The following is a 19,101-nucleotide window of genomic DNA, read 5'->3' on the forward strand; positions in this document are numbered from 1 at the left end:
TTAAGACGTTGAAGTTCTTGGGAGATGTCATGATTTGCTTTAGAAAAAGGTTTATTCAAATGAAAAACACTTAATTTCTAGTGTACTTGTTCTAATGAAGTCAATGAGAAATCCACTGTATGTGGCAAACTCTTCTGCACTGACAACTGCCTTATCTAAAAGGCAATGTACTTGAACATAGCTCAGATAAATTAGATGTGATAAACACGATCTCATTTATTTTTTTTTCCAGATGTCAATTTTCAGGAAGTATGGGATGTTCTTTTGCAACTGAATTTGTAAAAGAGCTACATTTCAAATAGAGCTTTTGAATTGAAGGTTGATCTTATATGTTCCTTACAAATCTGTCTTGCATTGCTTAGAGTTGTAATATCCTGATGTGCTTTGTTCACCTATGAAAGCCTTGCATTTTTCCTTTAAATATGTAAGTTGTGTTGCGTACCATTATGAAGAAAAAGCCTTCAAAATGAAACTATCGTTGAGATTCCTAGTTGCAATTTTGGGTGCTTCATGTTACTAAGAATAAAACAACAGGGTAAATATTGCTTTAAATAATTAATTGAGGTACTTTGAAGTATTCAGTGTCAGTTTTCTCCAAGCTGAGGTTTATCATTGAAAGCATGCAGCTGAAAATGCCAGTGGGGAAAACGGGGTTTGGGGTGTGGAGGAGGAAGGTTAAGGAGCTAAGACTGACCATGTGTGACAGAAAGCGAAAGGCTATATTCAGCAGAGTGTGTGGAGAGGATCTTTTCAATGGATCAGTCATGCTTCTGAAGAAATCAATTCATAACTGACTACTATCACACCCAAGACACAGTCAAGATTCTCGTCTTTAGCTAGGCTATTATGCCTGGAAAGAAAGCCACTGCGTCTTTCAGAAAACTACTTCTTCCTAATACCCTGACCTTTAAAACAGAAACTGTGAAATATATATTTTTAAAGACTGTAAAATATATATTTTTAAAGACGTCTGTATCTCTTTATTTCTGCAAAAATCAGGCGTTTTCCACTATATTGATGTACAGATTTCATAGGTTCTCCAAAAAAAATTCAACTTATGAATGAACAAGAATTATAATTAGAGTTACAAACTCCATATGTTTGTAAATACCACAATAAGATTTCAAAGCAACACACTTTTAGGCAAGACTAGAAACAACTTCTACTTCAGTTTAATTTTGTTTTCAGAAGTAACTAGTCCTTATAGACATTTAAATGCATCACTTCAGAAGGGGAGAAGCTTCCAAATTTGTGTTTGGAAGCAGAAGTCATCAGAATCTTGATAATAAATTAATTAGTCTGGTCTTTTCTATTTTAGTCAAAAAAGCCATCTCTAGCTATGTCTGCAGTAGCTCTTACTAATACTTTGGCTCAGCCCCAGGAAGACCCGCAGATTGTATTTGAAGATCTAAATATGATTAATGAGCTACAAGAAATATTGAAAGTAGCTGTCTCTAATAGATGCAAGACTGAGGTATTTTATCATGTGCCTAGGTTGCCTTTACTGTACATGTTGTTTATGACGCAGCCCATGGTTGCTGATCTCCCTACCTGCATGGTGCTTCATCCTCTTCCAAAAAGATAGTGTGGTTTAGGCTGGCAGTTTGCCAGCATTCTTCCTTTATGTTACCCACTCTTCCTCTTTTCACTTCCTCCATGAAGAAAAGAAATGCAAATTAGAGAAGAAGCTTGATAACATATCTTGGATATTCTCTCTTTATGGTACTGGATATCATATTCTACATAGAAGCTGTTGTCTGTGTGCATTCAGTCTCATTTCAATAGACATCTTTAATTCATGTTTTTCTTATCCTTTTAGAGGGTCGCTGAAAACCTTTGTTCATACAGTGCACCTATTACAGAAACAGACTGATCTAGGATCCTTGCCTGTGGCTGATGTATTATACAGGTTTGTAGTGACTTTTCTAATTGTAGCACTTTTACATCAGCTCTGAAAATGTGTAAGTGCATTTACAGATAAATGTCTTTAAATGTGATTAAAAGGGTTTAGAGTTATTGAAAGCTCTAGGAAAGATCGAAATTTAATCAATTGCAGGAGGAAGACATTAGAAAGTAAAATCTAAAAGGATCTACTAATTGTTTTTTTGGTGTTTTTATTTTTTAATTAAATATTGATGATTCCTTTAAGTGGCTTATGAACTCTGACAGAGAATAATTACTTAAATTATATCTTTGTCTTAACTTTTGATTTAGCTAGGTTTTGCTATCACTGTTCTCTACGCATCTTATTTTCTGCTTAAAGGTTGTTGCTTTTGGAGGGAGGACCTGGATCACCCTCTTGTTTGCTTGGAGGAAAGCATATAGTGTCTTGGGGCTTTGAAGACATGCTACCTGCACCTGATGCCAACAGTAGTTCCAGCAGTGAAAATAAAGGTGAATTATTTCATGGCTCAGTACTAGCAACGGAGGACAAGATGCTTTTTGTGGTGATAATTGTTTAAAAAATAATGTAAAGCTTTAGAGTTGGAAAGGATTTCTCCTTTTCTGTTGGAAGTAATGTAAAAGCAAGTACAATACATATCGAATAACTGAAGGCTGAAGGGTTTAGGACCATCTGGAGAGAGAACTGGGCATCACAGGAGTGTCTCGAAGCCTGATATATAATGAGAGGGGGAGGGCAGCAGCTGTCTGGGCACTTTGTTGTCTTAGTCTGTACATTCAAAACTGAGGTTTTGAAAACATGGACCTAATTTATAGGAGTACTGAATTGTTCACATTGTTTGGCTTGTCATACCTATTATCATTAAGTTAATCTAACTAGATATGTAAATGATTTGTTTGCTTTTTTAAAAGTTGATTTGGGGATCAGATAGAAAAAATTATCCTGTTTTATATTAAAATGAAGAGGATAAATCTTAAGTCTAGTGTGTTAATGATAGTATGGTGTATAATTTTTTTAAAATACAAGATAATGGGGTTCAGAAGAGTGTTGCTTTTTGGTTGCTGAAGACCAGATGCTATTTTAAATTGCCTAGTAATCAGGTTGTAGGAAGTCATCAAAAGCAGTAGATCCAGTGACCCTCCCTGACTTCAGTAGGAATTTTGCAGAGAGGTCAAACTGAGTTTGGATATTATCCACTCATTAGTCTTTCAGTAAGGGTAATTTTTTTTGTCCTGTGCAGTATCACTGTATTCAGTAGCTATCATTGGCAGAGCATGTTTATTTTTAGAAGTACAAGTTTATAGCTTCCCCCCCTCCCCCCTTTCCTATTCTACTTTTGTTTCTGTCCAGTCTGTTTTGTATGGGGTTTTTTATGCTTTCTCTTGTATTTCTTTCCCTGAATTAATTCTTAGTTTTTACTGCTTTGTTTTTTGCACTAATTTTTGCACTAAATGAGAGTTCACATTGCTTTAGAAATATTAGTTCAAGCTTTGATGACATCTCATTAAGTTTAATGCAAACCATAGGAATTTACAAATCTGAGTTGTCGCTGAGGCTATCTGCAAATTTAATTGACATCTGTATTTTGAAGAGCTTTTCTTGCTATGAAAGTAACTAGAGTTTTGTTTTTTGGTTGGTTTTTTTCTTTTGTCCCTAGCTGACTGTTCAGATTCTGTGAACTTAAACAGGTTGACTGGACTGGTTTATTGACAACCTTGTTACAAGGGTTTGCCTTGTGTGTCCCATCTTGATTGTTAATAATTACTATTTTGTGAGTGACAAAGCAATGTTTGAAATACATTTTTGTCTTAATTTAACAGTGTTCAGAGGTGGAAGGGTCTACTTACTAGCTTTAGGAGAAGCACAGAATTGTACTAGAAATTAGATCAAGGCTGGATACTAGATTATTCCTTCCCCACAAAAAGTATGTTATACCAGTGGTCCTGAGCAGAAAGGCTTGTATAGTCATAAGCCTTGCTTGTATTTTATCTTGCTGCCAGTTCTGAGTTCTGAACAGCATTACCTGTTGCAAAAGCAGAAGAGAATGGTCTTCTGCTCCTTTACATCATTCTAAAGGCATTTAATATCAAATACTGAAGTTGGTTTATATTTAAGTAAAGGAATTTTCCACTTGAAATGAGTTCAGTTGAATAGTCCTGTGTTCCCAAGCATGGTTGAGTATGCTAGTCTAGTTCCTACTGTATCTACAGTTTTGAATAGTGTGCAGAAAAAGCCAGTTCAAACTTACTGGTTTTTTTACAGAAGCTTGGGCCATAATACCCAAAGACAGGTCTTTAACACTGAAATGAGAACACGACACAGGAAAAAGAAATTATTCAGAAATGGATGATGTACCTTTGAATCATGAAAAAACAGTGCTAATGTAATTTATTGTCTCAAAAGAGAAGCTGAGTGACTAGCACCTAATTCTTGTTAAGTTTATTTGGCAACAGCAGGAGATTTAAACAGTCCTATTATTCATGTGAGTGAGTTAGGTGTAATATGGGCACCTCCGTAAGGCTTGAAAGAAATGTAAAGAAACTACTGTAAAAAGAATGGACTTTGACTATGTTACAGTAGCTCTTAGAACACCGAATAGTAAATTCAGTATTAAAAAAATGGTTCTGACCTGTCAGTAATGACCTGTCATGAGCATCTGTTGGGTTTCAGTTGCTGTGGTAGCTACCACAGAACTGTAATGACCATGGAGAATTTCCAGTTTTGTATGTCACAGAGGAGGTCTCTGCTCTATTCTTTCTTCCTGATTCAGATGCAGACTTAGGGCGCTGTCTTGCAGCAGATGGGCTCTATCTTTATACAACTAATTCAGTGGGCAGAGGAATAAGCAAATTAGGATCTGGATTACATGGTACTTTGCGGTAAGTGACAGTTGAATATTTGCTATTCTGCAGATCTGTTTAAAAAAAAAAAAAAAGAAGTTATTGTCTCGATAAACCACTCTCAGATGTTAAGTGTAACAAGACTAGACCATATTACACATTTTCATTAAATGCTCTTTTAATGTTTTGGTTTTCTCATCTGAAATTCTTCTTGAGTATGTTTTCTCTAGAACTGTAGAATAATTTAGGTTGAAAGGGGCCTCTGGAGGCCATCTAGTCCAACCTCCTGCAAAGAGGTATAGTAGTAACTAGCTAGTATTTTAGATTTTATTTTTTTAATGTATACTAAGTTGTTTATTCTTTGAGAGGCATATACTATACACTGGTTTTGTGACCTTCTTATTTATAGTTGTACAGTTGCTGAATTTATAAGTGTGTTTTTCTAATTGTGTCATTCATTATATAAATGATTAGTGCAGATGTGACTCACTGTACTTTCTTGTTTCTTTATTGCTTGGAAGCCATGAGGCTTCTTATGCTTTAAGTCTTACAATAGAAATTGCTGCCTTATGCTGACTTGAAGTTAAGTTCAGTCAAAGTTCAAGAATGTGGTTGTGAGTTGTTCTTAGAAAAACAAAAAAAAAAGCACAGAGTTTTAAAGAGTTTTAATATACTGCTTTTTTGCCAGAGGTTTTGTGTACTGCCGTAATGAGGAGCTGGAGACTGGGTGGGTTGCTTTTGGCAACAGCAAACTTCTTCATCGGCCCGTCTCTTTTGATAATAAGCCTCACTCCCTTTTCCAGGTTGTGGATCAGCATACCCTTCAGGTAAAAGGAACAGCTAGGATCTTCATTGCAGAGTTAGAGTAGAGTAAGAAAACGTTCTTAATTAATCACAATCATTTCTAGCTTTGATTACTTTTGTCCTTGAAGTTTCTTCTTTTTACTTTGTGAAACTGCCTTTTTATAAACCCCCGTTGAAAGCTTTGCATGATAGAACTTGTAAGTTGTTACAGATATTACTGTTTCCATGTGGTGTTGTGTGTGTATATAGATATGCATGTATATACACATATATGTATATGCATATACAGACTTACACTGTACTATATTATGATAGTATTGTAAGAGCTAGAATATAGTATGGTTACATAAAACAATCAAACAGCAGCAAAATGGACTTTGACTTAGTGCAAATGTGATCTTCCTGAGTAGCTCATTATTCTTCTACTGTAACAAAATTCAGGTATTGTTTCTGATCTAATTGTGTTTTGTAGATAAACAACTGTCATCCTTTGTAAAAATGGATAATTTGTTTACTTTGGGTTTTTTCCTGCCATGGTTTTAAGGACATGCATGGTTTTAAGGACATGCACATTTAAGTCCAGGTGTTTTCTGAAACTGAGAGTGTTTGGATTCCCCTCTTTGTCCAAAGTTTCAAGTAATGTTTCAGAGAAGTTGCAGAAAGTAGATAACTCTTTAGCTTGTATATTTTCCTTATGGTACTATGGGTATGCTCTCAATCATTAGGGAGGAAATGATCCTTTTATTTTTAAATATGTTAAATATGTAGATATATAAGCTGTTTTGTATGCAGTAGATCCATTTGGCAAACGTTATAGAATAGCTCTTTGTAACAAATAAATGTAATAGTACTATTATGTCCAATAATAAGCCTCTTCTGGACTAACTGCATGTGATCTTAATTTATTTATTTTTAAGTACACTGTTAATACTTACAAGAACACACTTCAAAATAAGAATTGTTAAGACGCTCTCTGTCTCGTAGGTATGTCAAATAATCCCAATGCCAGTAAATCACTTCCCAGTTGGCAGTACTATGACTACCGTGCATCTTTCTTCAGATGGCACATATTTCTACTGGATTTGGTCTCCTGCAAGCCTCAATGAAAAAACACCAAAAGGCCACTCTGTCTTTATGGATATTTTTGAACTTATAGTAAGAAAATTATGTGTTTTCTATGACTCTGAAGTTGGTAGCGTGACTACTGCTTAACTAAATACCAGCATTTTCAAATCAACATATTGGGTTTGAATATTGATATGTGTAGTCTGAATAGCTGTTTGTAATGTGTTTACGAAATAACTTTTAACTGAACAGAAGGTGTATTGTTCAATTCTATCTTCAGAGGACATACAACTATCATATTCTAGCAGTTATGAATTGTCTTGTACCATAAAACGTATTTTATTATAATTAGCAATTAAATTTTATGCTGGGACAGTAATTCAGTGTATTAGGATTTAAAGCATTGTTTACTGTGGATCTGCTTCATTGTGTTAAAAGCCAATCAGGTCCCCCAAGTTACAATTGTTTTGTCTACACTGCATTTTATAACCTAATGTTTTTTATGTTGTATGATAATCATTGGTTTTAGTGTAAAACCAAATGCATTTCAAAATATTAAGTCTGGAGAAATGTATCAGTAGTTTGAACTCCCTTTTCTCTCAATGGTTTATATATGTATATGTTTATATATGTGCGTGTGTATATATATACACACATATACGTGCATGCATTTGTATATATGTGTATGTATAGTTTAATTTGACAATGAAGCATCTCGGTCTAAAAATTTATTCATTTATATAGCAGAGCTTACAGCAATTCTTAGACCTCTAGTATTGATAATTGAAATTGTACCAGGATTTAGTTTTGGAGTACTTTGGGTGCAATGTCTGTATATCTGCTCAGCAGTTGCTGTACAACAGCTGTACTAAGTGGGATGATGGAGCTAGAATTGGTAGGCTATAGTAGTACAACTTACGGAAGATACATAATATCTAAATCAGATCTTATCTTTATTAAGAGATGCATTCTTTAATAAAACATCCCCTGAAGATTATGGTCTAAGAAAATAATCGCTTATGCTTTTTGGCTGGCAAATGATTTAAAGGCCTCTTTTTACAAAACTTGCCAGTGAAACATCACTAAGAAGATACAGGAGGGTTAAATATTTTTAAGTAGAGTTCCATAAATAAACTTGAGATTATGACAAGCAGTTTTGTCTTTAAGGACAGACCAAATAGAATTTATTCATTTGAACCACAAAGTCACAAACAAAACAAATACTCATCTGTCTGGCTTTTATAACACTTTTTTTGCAAGAAATTCTGACAGCAGAGTTTAAGTTTGTATCCCTACCTGATATGTTGTATTATTCAATTTTACTGTTTAGTTAAGGTAATCTGTGTCCTACGATTTCAATATCTAAAAGTTGTTTTTTTTTTTCTCCATTTTAATAGGTAGAAAATGGCGTATGTATAGCAAATCCTCTACAGGAACGAATTATATTAATGCGAAAAGAGGGTGAATCTGCAAAGAGTATAAATGAGATGCTTCTGAGTAGGCTGTCTAGGTATAGAGCCTCCCCGTCGGCAACGCTGGCTGCTCTCACTGGCTCTACAATCTCCAATACGTTGAAAGAGGACCAAGCAGGTCAGAAGAGGTTTTACTGACTCTCAGTAATTTTTCATTATTTGTTTCTTAACACATATAGTATCAGTACTAGTAATTACTAACCTCTTAGGACATGTAAAAAGAAATGTGTGCATTTTTTTTTTTCCAAAATAAGTGTTTGAAATTTATATGCAGTATTTGCTTAATGTTTGAATTACAAGTTCCTTTGCTAAATTAAGCATTGATTGTGAGAAAAGTTTAAGAATGAAAAACAGGAAGAATACTCATAGCACCCTTTTTTTCCCCATGTATTCAATTATAGCACTAGTTTATACCCCATTTGATCAAACTGATAATTGTATTTCTCTGCTGGCAGTTCAACTGCGCTTCTAATTGTTATATAAAAATAGACTGCAGTTTAGAAAATGAAACTCTTGTTTCACAAGCAAGTTGAATATTATAAATTGGAGGTAATTTTGCTTTTTTGAGGTAACTTGCAAAATGTTTGGATGTTCTTTTATGGCTTGCTGAAACTACCCAAGTTAATTAGGGAATCCTGAATGAACAGCATTGATGGCTTTCAGGATGATCTGGAGCTTTGTAAGATTGGTCTTAAGATGAGTTTTTATTCAGTTTATCCTGAATTACTTCTCTTCTTCCTTCATACGTACATGAGGTTTTTTCTTAAATTTTAAACAATTAAAGGTATTTCCATAAAAATAAATTATACAGGAAATAGATATGCTTACAGGGAAATTGGCAAAGAGTTAGTTTGAAGAGCTATTTTAAAGGCTGTGTTTTGTCAGTTAACAACTAGAGTGCTACAGAAGAAGAAGAAGAAGTGGTTATTCTTGGCTAATTCTTTAGTCAGTGCTCAGAAAAGTGTTGATCAGCAGTGGCAGGAGCTAAATCATTATGACTGTATACGTTTCATGTGGAGCAGGAGAACTTAAAATAGTAAATGCGTAGTGAATCTCAAATGATGTCTCTATGTTGAAAGATTATTTGGCTCTAAGATACTGCTTTCAATATGTTTATCACCATACAATTCTTAAAACAGTTTTGTTTATACTTAAACTTTAGGCTCCAAATTTTCTGGTTTGGAAATTGGAGATTGCCATCTTTTCTCTCTTTCTCTCTGTCCTCTTTTTTTTTTTTTAAAGTTGTTCTCTTTAGTTAAATAACCTATGAAACTGTTTGTATCTTTCTGGGGATTGATGTTGAATGTGTGGGATTATGAGGCCACCCCTATATGTACAAGTTCCTAAAGCAACTTCTAAATGCTACAAGATGTAGCTTAAATGAATTTCCATATTGATTTATATGAAGCCCTAAATAGACATCTGCCTTGTTTCCTGCCTGTTATTGTGAGCTTTTAATGTTATGAAGAAATACATGTTTATGTCATATTTTTCTGTTTAATATTTCAGCTGCAAACACTAGCTGTGGGCTGCCACTGAAAATGTTAAGGAAGACTCCGATATACACATGTGGAACGTACTTGGTGATGTTGGTCCCACCCCCAGGCGGATCAGGCAGTTCTGCAACACGCTCACTCTTTGGAGGAACAAGTGCTTTGTCATCTTTAAAAAGTAAGTCGAATACATTTGTGGCAGATCTTAAGTCCTTGGTTTTCTGAAATTCACTAAACTCCTCAGAAATTTATTGGAGACTTTTTTCTATGTAGTTCTTGCTTCAAGCTTGGTGTTCAATATTTCGGATGGGCAGTTCACAAGCCGAGCAGATCTCATTGATGCTGCAGGAAGTTCACTTGGACGTGGTGCTCTAGTACCAGGACTTGGTAAGGAGTAGATCTCTTTTCTGGGAATATATGGGGAAGAATCTGTCTGGATTTTAATTTGCAGTAAGCAACTCTGCAGTTGGTGGGGTTTCATGTCTATGGTGAAATTTTGTAAATTTAACATTTCTGAAAGTTTGGAATTCCCTGAAGGAATTTCTGGTATCTTGCTTTTGCAGTTTCAGCTGCACACAAGCTCAATAAAAGTGTTTTCTGTAGCAGAAAAAAATCTTGCAAGAAGTCTGATTTTTATACCCTGCTTATGCTATAAGGTGCTACAAAGTTTTGAGTATCTTATCTCTATATTTGAAAATGCGTCTTAGCTGTAAAGCTGCTGTATATATGTCGTGGTTTAGCCCCAGCTGGCAACTAAGCACCACGCAGCTGCTCGCTCACTCCCCCCCGGTGGGATGGGGGAGAGAATCGGAAGAGCAAAACTAAGAAAACTTGTGGGTTGAGATAAGAACAGTTTAATAATTGGAACAAAATAATAATAATAATAATAATTAATTATAATGAGAAGGAAAACAACGAGAGAGAGAGAGAGAGGAACGAAACCCAAGGGAGGGGAAAAAAAGAAGGGGAAAAAAAAAAAATTATACAACTGCTCACCACCCGCCGACCGACGCCCAGCCAGTCCCCAAGCAGCGATCGCTACCCCCCAGCCAACTCCCCCAGTTTGTATACTGGGCATGACATCATATGGTATGGAATAGCCCTTTGGTCAGTTTGGATCAACTGTCCTGGCTGTGCCCCCTCCCATTTCTTGGGCACCTGGCAGAGCATGGGGAGCTGAAGAAAAAAAGTCCTTGACCAATGTAAATACCGCTTAGCGACAGCCAAAACATCAGCGTGTTATCAGTATTATTCTCATACTAAAATCCAAAGCACTGCACTATACCAGCTACTAGGAAGAAAATTAACTCTATCCCAGCCGAAACCAGGACAATATATTTCTAGTTTCCTTATTGCTTTAACTGAAACCTTGTGAGTGTTTTCTTCAGGACTTTTTTTTTTTCTAAACCTGCTTAGTATAATAAAATAATCTTTCTAACAGTGTCCATGCTACTTAAACACTGCTAGCATTTTAATAAGCAGTGGTTTTATGTTACCGAAGAAAGAATGTATTTCTTAAAAATGTTTGCAATAAATAGTTTTAAATAATATTCTAAATGCTAAGATGCATGGATAGGTATAGTTGTATGTTAACCTGTTAGCTACTGTTACTGGAGATGTACCTCAATCATTTGAAACATGTAGACAAATATGTTATTTTTGAACTTTTAAAATATGGTAAATGCCTCTATCATAGAACAGTCGTGTCTATAATCTACTCATCCCTTTCCTTTTAGTGTTTTGGACCTGCTTGTGATTGTAGGCTTTAAGCTTTTCAGGAGATGAATCTCTTAAGTTTTTAAAACTTTTTTAACAGTTGCACCATGCAAACTGTCAGTTTTATTAAAGCTATGTGTTAATCACAAGGCCTTTAAAACAAGTTCTAAGGTGCTTAATTGTCAATAGCTGTAGTAAAATAAATTTGAAACTTTTTTCCCTTATGTTTTTTCTAGAAGTTACTAGTATCTGATGCCATACTCAACTATTTTTAGTTTATGCACTGTGGCAGTGTGGGATAAGTTTGTGGAGGAATAACATATGTTATGTACTTATCCTTATAAAAAACAAGCACTGGAGTAATTACCTGAAACAGATGCTGTTGTACCTTTACTTGAAACATCAAAACGGATGTGCATTTGCTTCATTTCTTTGTTAAGAAATCTCCTTTTAATGTTTTTCATTCCAATGCATTGTTATTAAATTGCTGTCACATAACAGAGAACTTTTAAAGCAAATAGTTTGGATTTATATCTGCTATAAAAGTACTTTAGTCTGGTTTTCTAACAAACATTCTAAAATTTGATGTGCAAGATATTTTCCTTTTCTTAGGTGCCTGTTATGATACTATGAACAACATGATATGGACGTGCTCTAATGATTATATTGATCAGTGGTGTAATCCCGGGAACCAGGCATTCCATTGTGTCTGTCAGAGACTGGGAGTGAGTCATGTCATTACAGAGCCCAAAGGTGAGGTAAACCTACAAGTTAGCATTTTATACAAAGTGGAAGTGAAATATATGAATATAATTGAATAAATATACAGAAACTACCTTCTGAAACTTTCTATTAAAAGTTGAGTGCATTCTTGAAAAGTTGTTTATAAGTATTGGTCATGCTTTATCCTTGCTTTACGAAAGGAAAAAGCAAAAAGCGAGACGTGTTTGGAAGTTTCCAGATTCTTGCTACCTTTAGCACATTAAAAAAGTGATGTAGGTAATTCTTTTGTTTATCATGCAGGCGTGTGTCTTGAAGTTAGAAATGATGATGATGATATATGGCATTTTAGAAGCAAATGCTAGTGCTATAGTCTGTGTTTGTAGACAGCATTTGAACTGCTTTTCTTCTTCTAGGGGATGCAACAACCACAAATGAGGTTATTAACCAGTTACTGCACCATGTTGGTGCCATGTGTATCCACCAACTCAACCTGCTTGCAGCCAGCAACAATCTTCCCATAACAAATTTTTTGGGCAAGCAACATCCAATTGAAGCACATCATCTCAGCAGTATTTGTGACATTATGGAAAAAGCCATGGTGAATGGAGATACTTGTATAATACGCTGCATCCTTGTTGTGTTTCAGGTACAAGGGCATCTTAAATGTACTTCACAATAAACACACACACACACAAAATTATTTTAGAATACAGGCAACCACTTGATTTTATTAGGGTTTTTCTTTTTCTCCATTGCATTCAATTTAATGGAGATTGACTTAGCAGTGGCTTTGCAGTATCTTATACACCCATTTAAGAGTCCTGATTTAAATGTAAGTGTAGTTGTCGCCTTTACAGATTGAAATAAATTCCAGAGTGGTTACTTCCTTATTTCTTTTTTTTCCCTTTTTTTGATCCAAAGTCAGTTTCTGACTCTGGGATTTCTAGTGACCTAGACAAATAGTTTGAGAAACTGACTTCAGAAAAAGAGTTATTGTGAACAATGTTTAAGTTTTTAATATTGTTGTGTTTAATTTTTCTTAGGTGGTTTTTAAATTTTTCTTCAGCCCACAAACCGAAAGAAACAGAGATATTGTTAGAAGGTCTGGCCTATTACTTTGGCAGTTACTGATGGCACCAAGGGATCAGATTTGCTCTGAAATTCAGAAGGAGGTTTGCCTAGCTATTAGGTAAATAACTGTTTGTCAAATTAAACTTAATTTAGATTTTAGATTATTTGAAAATGTTGTAACGGATGAACATTCAAAATTGATTCAGCAGTTTAATTTTAAATTAATATGATAAAATTTAGGTTGACATAGTATGATAAAATTATTATGATTTATATCTGTGGAAGAAGGGAAATACCGTGTGTTTGTCTCTGACAGTGAAATAACAGATAGTAATTACTTTCTATGCTTCTTTTCATTTGTTGCTTTTTATTTGCTTTCTTTAGAGGTTTTTTAATGTTGTTATAATATAGCTGCTAAATTCAAGCAAAGTTTTCTGCATTTCAGTGATGGCTAGAATGACTTCCATATTTAGCTTATATAGTTTATTGGTGTTCTGGAATAGTCAAAGCTAATGTTGTCAGCTGTTATACCGGTGCTTCAAGTGACAATACTGAAATTCTCCTAAACAAAAGGAATGTAAGGGGAAGCAGAATGAATAATACTTGAGGAATGCTGTAAGATTGAAGGCCCAGGGAAAAACACGGGCAGGGTAGTAAGACTGTCTTGAGAAAGTCAGGTTTATGTTTAGGAGATGGGAATCTATTTTGGTAGAAGGGTGGGCATTATGTCTCTAGGCTGGAACACCAGGTCATCAAACACTTAAACAGGATGGTTGCTTTAGCTCCACATCATATTAGCTACTGCATCTCTTGAACCTGATGCTGTGTAATTTCCTTTCTCCGGCTTGTCAAAATAGCAGAATGACTAAGTACAGGGAAGCGAGCAAAAAGTGTGATTGTGTATCACGAAAACGAGATAATGTAAATCTCAAGGACAAGGAATGCTGTCTCAAACGTCCTAAATACAAATATAATCTGCTTTCAAGTGGGAAGTGCTCCAAAGGTTGAGAACAAAATCTTCTGAAGATCAACCTGTGGGTTTTTTTTGTGTGAATCACGACATTCCAAATTTGAGTGGCTTTATGCAACTCTGAGTGAGTGGAGAAGAATAGTGTATCTTTGGTATGATTATCTAGCTTTTTCAGGGTCTTGCTTTTTGACAGGGAAAAGTGTATCCTGTCAACTGTATGGACAGCTGCTGCATTTTGCCTTTGTTTAACCCTATATCCTCCAATGTCTTGTAAAAAAATCAGAAGTGGGGATTAGGTAATAACTTCTTCCTCCTGTTTTCTCATTGGGGGATTCTGATACCAACAGAAACCTCAAACTTGGCTTGCAGCATATGATAACTTTTTCTGATGTTTGTATCACAAGTTGGTCAGTGTGAGCCAGAGGGAGGGAAGCTGCAATAATCTCTGCTCTCAGTGTGAAGCTGAAAAACATACCAGTTTTCTTTGAGAGTGTTGTTTAAAAAGAAAAGGGAAAAAGAAAAGAAGAAAACGTCTGCATAATAGTTTCTACACTTCAGACAGTCATGAAGTACTCCTTTTAAGTTATTGTGATCTTCTATCTTGATGTGGTAATTCATGTAGAAAGGACAAAGTTCATCACAAGTTATAAGGGAAAAATATCTCCACAAGGAGTATTTATGCATAGCTGTGGTGTTTCCAAAAGGCTAGTTCTAGAATCTTCTGCTCAGCTTAAACTAAGGCTTCTATAAGGAGCCAGTCTTTAATAAATATAAAACTGTAACAGTAGTGACTTCTTGATTACTGTCTCTTGCATTTTCCATTGTTCTTATCACAGATAAGCCACAGCTCTTACCCCATCACCAGAGTTGAGTCGTTCTCTAAGCCCTCATCCATTTTTTCTGACATCTGTCTGTTTCTTGAAAAAATGATTGTGCTGTCATATATACAAGTGATTAATGTGGAGTTTCTCGGAGGGAAGCAAATAGCTCTTGAAGCAGCTTTGGGACCTAAACAATAAAATATAGTTGATTACAAGAGATTTCTGGAGAAAGCAGCTGCTTTTTTATGACTAATATAAAAGTTAAAATATGGAGGATGCCTTTTTAAGTTGGAAGAAGCTACTGAATAATCTTTCTAAATGTTATGTCAGATACTAAGCTGAGATTCTGTGACACCGTTTTTCACATGTGCGTTGAAATTATCTTGTTCACTTTTAAATATGTTAAGTAATACATGGTTTATTTTTTCTTTAGCTCTGGTTTAAATATCCTGTATCCTGGAGAAGCAGAAATCAATAATTTATTGAAATTGGTCTTAACTGAAGGTGAGAATGTCTTACTGACATGTGAGAGTGTGTTTTTTCTCATTGAAAAGAAAAAGTGAAAATACTTCTCAACCTGTGGAGGGAGAACAGTTCAGAATATTGAGCACTAGTCTGCTTTCAACCCATCCTATTCTAGGAAATTACGGAATGCTTCATATTGTGAAGCTGCCTTCCAAATGGCTACATAGTCAAGTGTATGTTAGGTGTAGAAAAGGAAAATTTGTCTCAATCAGGTAGCTGTTTGAAATTGAAAAGGATTAAAGTTATCTTTTGTCAGTATTAATAACGCTTCTTGTCCAGGTTGTATTTTAGAACACCTGGTTAGCAGTTAGTGTTACCCATGGCAATTACACAGTAACCAGCGGTAATTTTAGTCCTTAGTGAAAAAGTAATAATCTACTTGCATTCACCATGAAATGGGAGTTTGGACTTAGAAGCAGCTGATGCACAGTAATTTGTTACTTCATAGGAACGTGTTCATGTGTCAAAGTCTTTCGAATTTAAAACAGTGCTACATGCCGAGTGAGTTTTAACAGTGTGTAATATCAACAGGGAATTGTGTTACACTGTAAATATAGTAATTTCTGAAAAATAGCATATATTAAGCAAGATATTTGAGGAAATAAAAACAAAATAATTCTGTAAAATGCTGTTTTGCAAAAGTTTTTTCATTCCATTTTAGGAGAGAGAAATAGTGGTCTCTCTCAACTTCGTGACGTTATTCTGACTAATTTAGCTGAACAGCTTCAGAACAACAGATTTGGAAGTGAAGATGATGATCATTATAGGTAAAATGAAACAATATGCTCCCCCTCCTTCCCATTTATAATGTATGTTTCTGTTACTTGCTTTAGGTAAACTTGCATAAAATTCTGCTGAAATTGCTTGTTGTCTTACTGGCAGTGTGACCTGAAATACTATCCTTGTGTCTGTAGTTGGTAGAATTTCATTAGTACAAGGGAGAGAGATGTTTGACGTTTTAGGGGAAACTTTGGAGACTTCTGTACACAAACTTAGGTTTAGATTCCCTGCTACTTACCATGTATATGGTAAATGTGGATGATAATTCATAAGTACGAAATTATGATATTGCTCTCCATATCACTATGTTAGGTGACTTTTCAGCAGTAAAACCATCAATCTCAAGTAGCTGTTCAAATTGGAAGGAGTCTTCTTTTAGGAGTCATTACAGGTCATAGATTTATGTCAGTGCGGTGCAGGAAATCAGTGGTAATCTGTTGCATTGATTGTTGTTAAACATTTCAGGCTTGGTTTTCTTTGTGTCTGAATCCCTGAAGTTGAACAGATACTTGTTTTGGTTTCACCTAATTTGTGATATAGCTTGCAGAGACTTTTGAGATGAGCTATACAAAATGCACAGTAATTAGACTATTAACATTTTGCATCTTTCCTGCATTTTTTGAAGACTAAATGATGAGCTGTTGCACTACATTCTCAAGATTGTTGTCCGAGAATCTTGTGTCTTAATCACCAAGTGCCAAACTGTATCTAAAGATGATTTTCAAAGGCTTCTTTCAACTGTGCCTGTAAGTAAAATGTATTTTGATAAAAGTAAATTTGCCTTTGGCTTCTTTTCCTCCTTAAATCCATCATCTTCACTGAGTATATAGAGGTGAAACTTTTATAGTTGTGTGTCTTAACAGATACAGGAAAAGAATATCTTTTGTGCTGTGCAGGGAAGGAAAAACAATTTTTTACAGCAAAGTAAATTGTACCATAATGCTAAAACAAGTTTATATGTGGATATATTTTCCAATTGCTCTGGTAGCTGTTCCCATTTAAAGGAAGTTCGTGTATCTCAATCTTCAAAGCATTACAACAACTTAAAAACCAAACTCTTTCTACAGTTGTGTATAATGATTCATACAAGCAGAAAGGATTATCATTTACAGACAAAAATGAGTGAAAGTTGACATTATTTAGTGGTAAAAGTATGCATAGATGTTTTCAGCGGGATCGGCTCCCTGATCTGGGTGATGGCAAAGGCAGGTGAGCTTGCATGCAAACACTGGGGAAGGGACAGGAAGTCATGGCCTGTGCTGCAGGAGGATGGGAAAGGAGTAGTAGCATGGAACCATCACCTTCAGGAATGTGAATTAAATTTAGCTCTATGGTGGCATTAAGAATTAATTAATGTTACAGTACTTGAATATTACTATAATGTTACATACTTGAATAAAATGGTACTGCTTCTTTATATGCTTTGCAAGTTATTTCACAAAATTCAGTGTTTTGCAACCAGTTTCTTCTCTTAAATGTGTATTAACACGCTTGTGTTAGATGAGCAAAAAAAGTTTCTGTTCAAGGGAAATTATTTTGCGCTTTTGCTTGTCCTCTCCCTCAACTTTTTTCTTCTTTTTATTTCTAAGTACAAGGATTGCCTGAATCAAGGTTGATTAAAAGATTTAGATAATGTAAAGTGTACTTATTTATGTTAAAGGCTGCATCTTCGTGTTTGCGGTATCTGATGGCTGTACAGAACCACCTCCTCAGTAACACTATTTTGATTAAACCTGATGAAAATGATGACAGTGACAGCTCCTTGCAGGGAGAGACATTGAAGGTACAGGTAAACACCAAGTTTTATTCTAGTATGGCTCTCTACAGTCAGTGTTCCTGTGACACCTCTTGTTTCTGCAATGCATTCTACTTACGCTGTTTTGTTGGTTCTTTTCCTCTTGATATAGTTAGATTACTGCAGACAGTTTCTTCCTGTTCTCCAGCTAAAGTCTGCAATTGTTCTGTGTTCAGTATGAGGGTTTGGGTTCTGTATTGTCAGTGAGAGCAGACACTTCCCTTCCTAAATATACGTATAAGGAGGTTTAAAATGTATTTTAATTAATATGTGCTAGTGAGAAAATTCATGTGCCAGGAATCTTTTCTGGACACATTACCCCCCCAGTTTCTCTTTTCCAAAGCACTTAGGTGGTCTTTGAAAAAATATTTTTCAGATTTAAATAGGAAAGGGTTTTCTCGTTTGCCTTACCTGGCTTCTGCTTTTTTGCAGTTTTAACTTACAAAGCTTATGTAGAACCACCTACATCTGCTGTCTGAAATAGCATGAATAATGTTTGTGGCAAGGAAACTGTTAGAGGACAAGGTTTGCGGACAGTGGTTGTTTTGTTGGTATAAGGTTTATTAAAATGGTGTCATTTCATATTGCTGCTGGAATAGTCTTGAACTCGTAGGAGCCAGGTTTGTCCTAGCATGCAGGCTGTCTTGTCATAGTAGTTTTTGTAACAGCAACAATTCTTCTATAATGGTACTGACTTCTGAACTTCTGGTATTGTTTGTTAAGCTGGTTTTGTCTGCTACTCTTTGAGACTGTGTGCTTGTAATCTGCTGCAGCTGAAAGTTATTTGTCCAGGCTCATTGAGTAAATGCTAAATATTGTAGTACTTTTCTTGTCTCACTATTCACCCATGTTTTCATTGTTCAGTTTTTCTCTCTACAGTGATCCTCATACCTGCTAGGACATTCTGTCACCAATGCTGTACCTTGGCTGGCTAACAGCTCTCTCCTGTGCTGGACTTGGGGATTCCTTCCCTCTAGAAACTGGATGTGCATCCTGTAAAATATGCACCTAGTTTCTCCCAGCACTTTGGGGCTTAGCATTAATAAAATTTAAGTCTTGGATGAATCTACTGCTGCAGGCCTGCCAGGTCACATTATCATTATTTTAATTTGGAAATCCATCG

At 35.4% G+C, this 19,101-nt stretch overlaps 1 protein-coding gene across 7 annotated transcripts in view; it reads left to right on the plus strand.

The window, feature by feature from the left end:
- HECTD4 (HECT domain E3 ubiquitin protein ligase 4) overlaps window positions 1–19,101 on the plus strand; it is an 80,351-nt gene that overhangs the window by 14,207 nt on the left and 47,043 nt on the right. For 4 of the 7 annotated variants that reach the window (XR_012045258.1, XR_012045259.1, XM_072880078.1 and 1 more), the window contains exons 3-17: window positions 1,820–1,909; window positions 2,264–2,394; window positions 4,674–4,782; window positions 5,432–5,570; window positions 6,532–6,702; window positions 8,010–8,202; window positions 9,594–9,755; window positions 9,851–9,964; window positions 11,906–12,046; window positions 12,430–12,662; window positions 13,060–13,205; window positions 15,312–15,382; window positions 16,065–16,170; window positions 16,809–16,929; window positions 17,844–17,972. Coding sequence is in view for 5 of the 7 variants with exons in the window: in XM_072880078.1 (XP_072736179.1) it covers window positions 1,820–1,909; window positions 2,264–2,394; window positions 4,674–4,782; window positions 5,432–5,570; window positions 6,532–6,702; window positions 8,010–8,202; window positions 9,594–9,755; window positions 9,851–9,964; window positions 11,906–12,046; window positions 12,430–12,662; window positions 13,060–13,205; window positions 15,312–15,382; window positions 16,065–16,170; window positions 16,809–16,929; window positions 17,844–17,972 (2,056 nt within the window). In the remaining 2 variants the exon portion in view is untranslated. The remainder of the gene's footprint in view (window positions 1–1,819; window positions 1,910–2,263; window positions 2,395–4,673; window positions 4,783–5,431; window positions 5,571–6,531; window positions 6,703–8,009; window positions 8,203–9,593; window positions 9,756–9,850; window positions 9,965–11,905; window positions 12,047–12,429; window positions 12,663–13,059; window positions 13,206–15,311; window positions 15,383–16,064; window positions 16,171–16,808; window positions 16,930–17,843; window positions 17,973–19,101) is intronic. The other 3 variants (XM_072880079.1, XM_072880081.1, XM_072880083.1) reach the window with 2 other exon arrangements.

The sequence above is a fragment of the Ciconia boyciana genome, chromosome 15 (assembly GCF_034638445.1).
Source record: "Ciconia boyciana chromosome 15, ASM3463844v1, whole genome shotgun sequence".
NCBI classification, from domain to species: Eukaryota; Metazoa; Chordata; class Aves; order Ciconiiformes; family Ciconiidae; genus Ciconia; species Ciconia boyciana.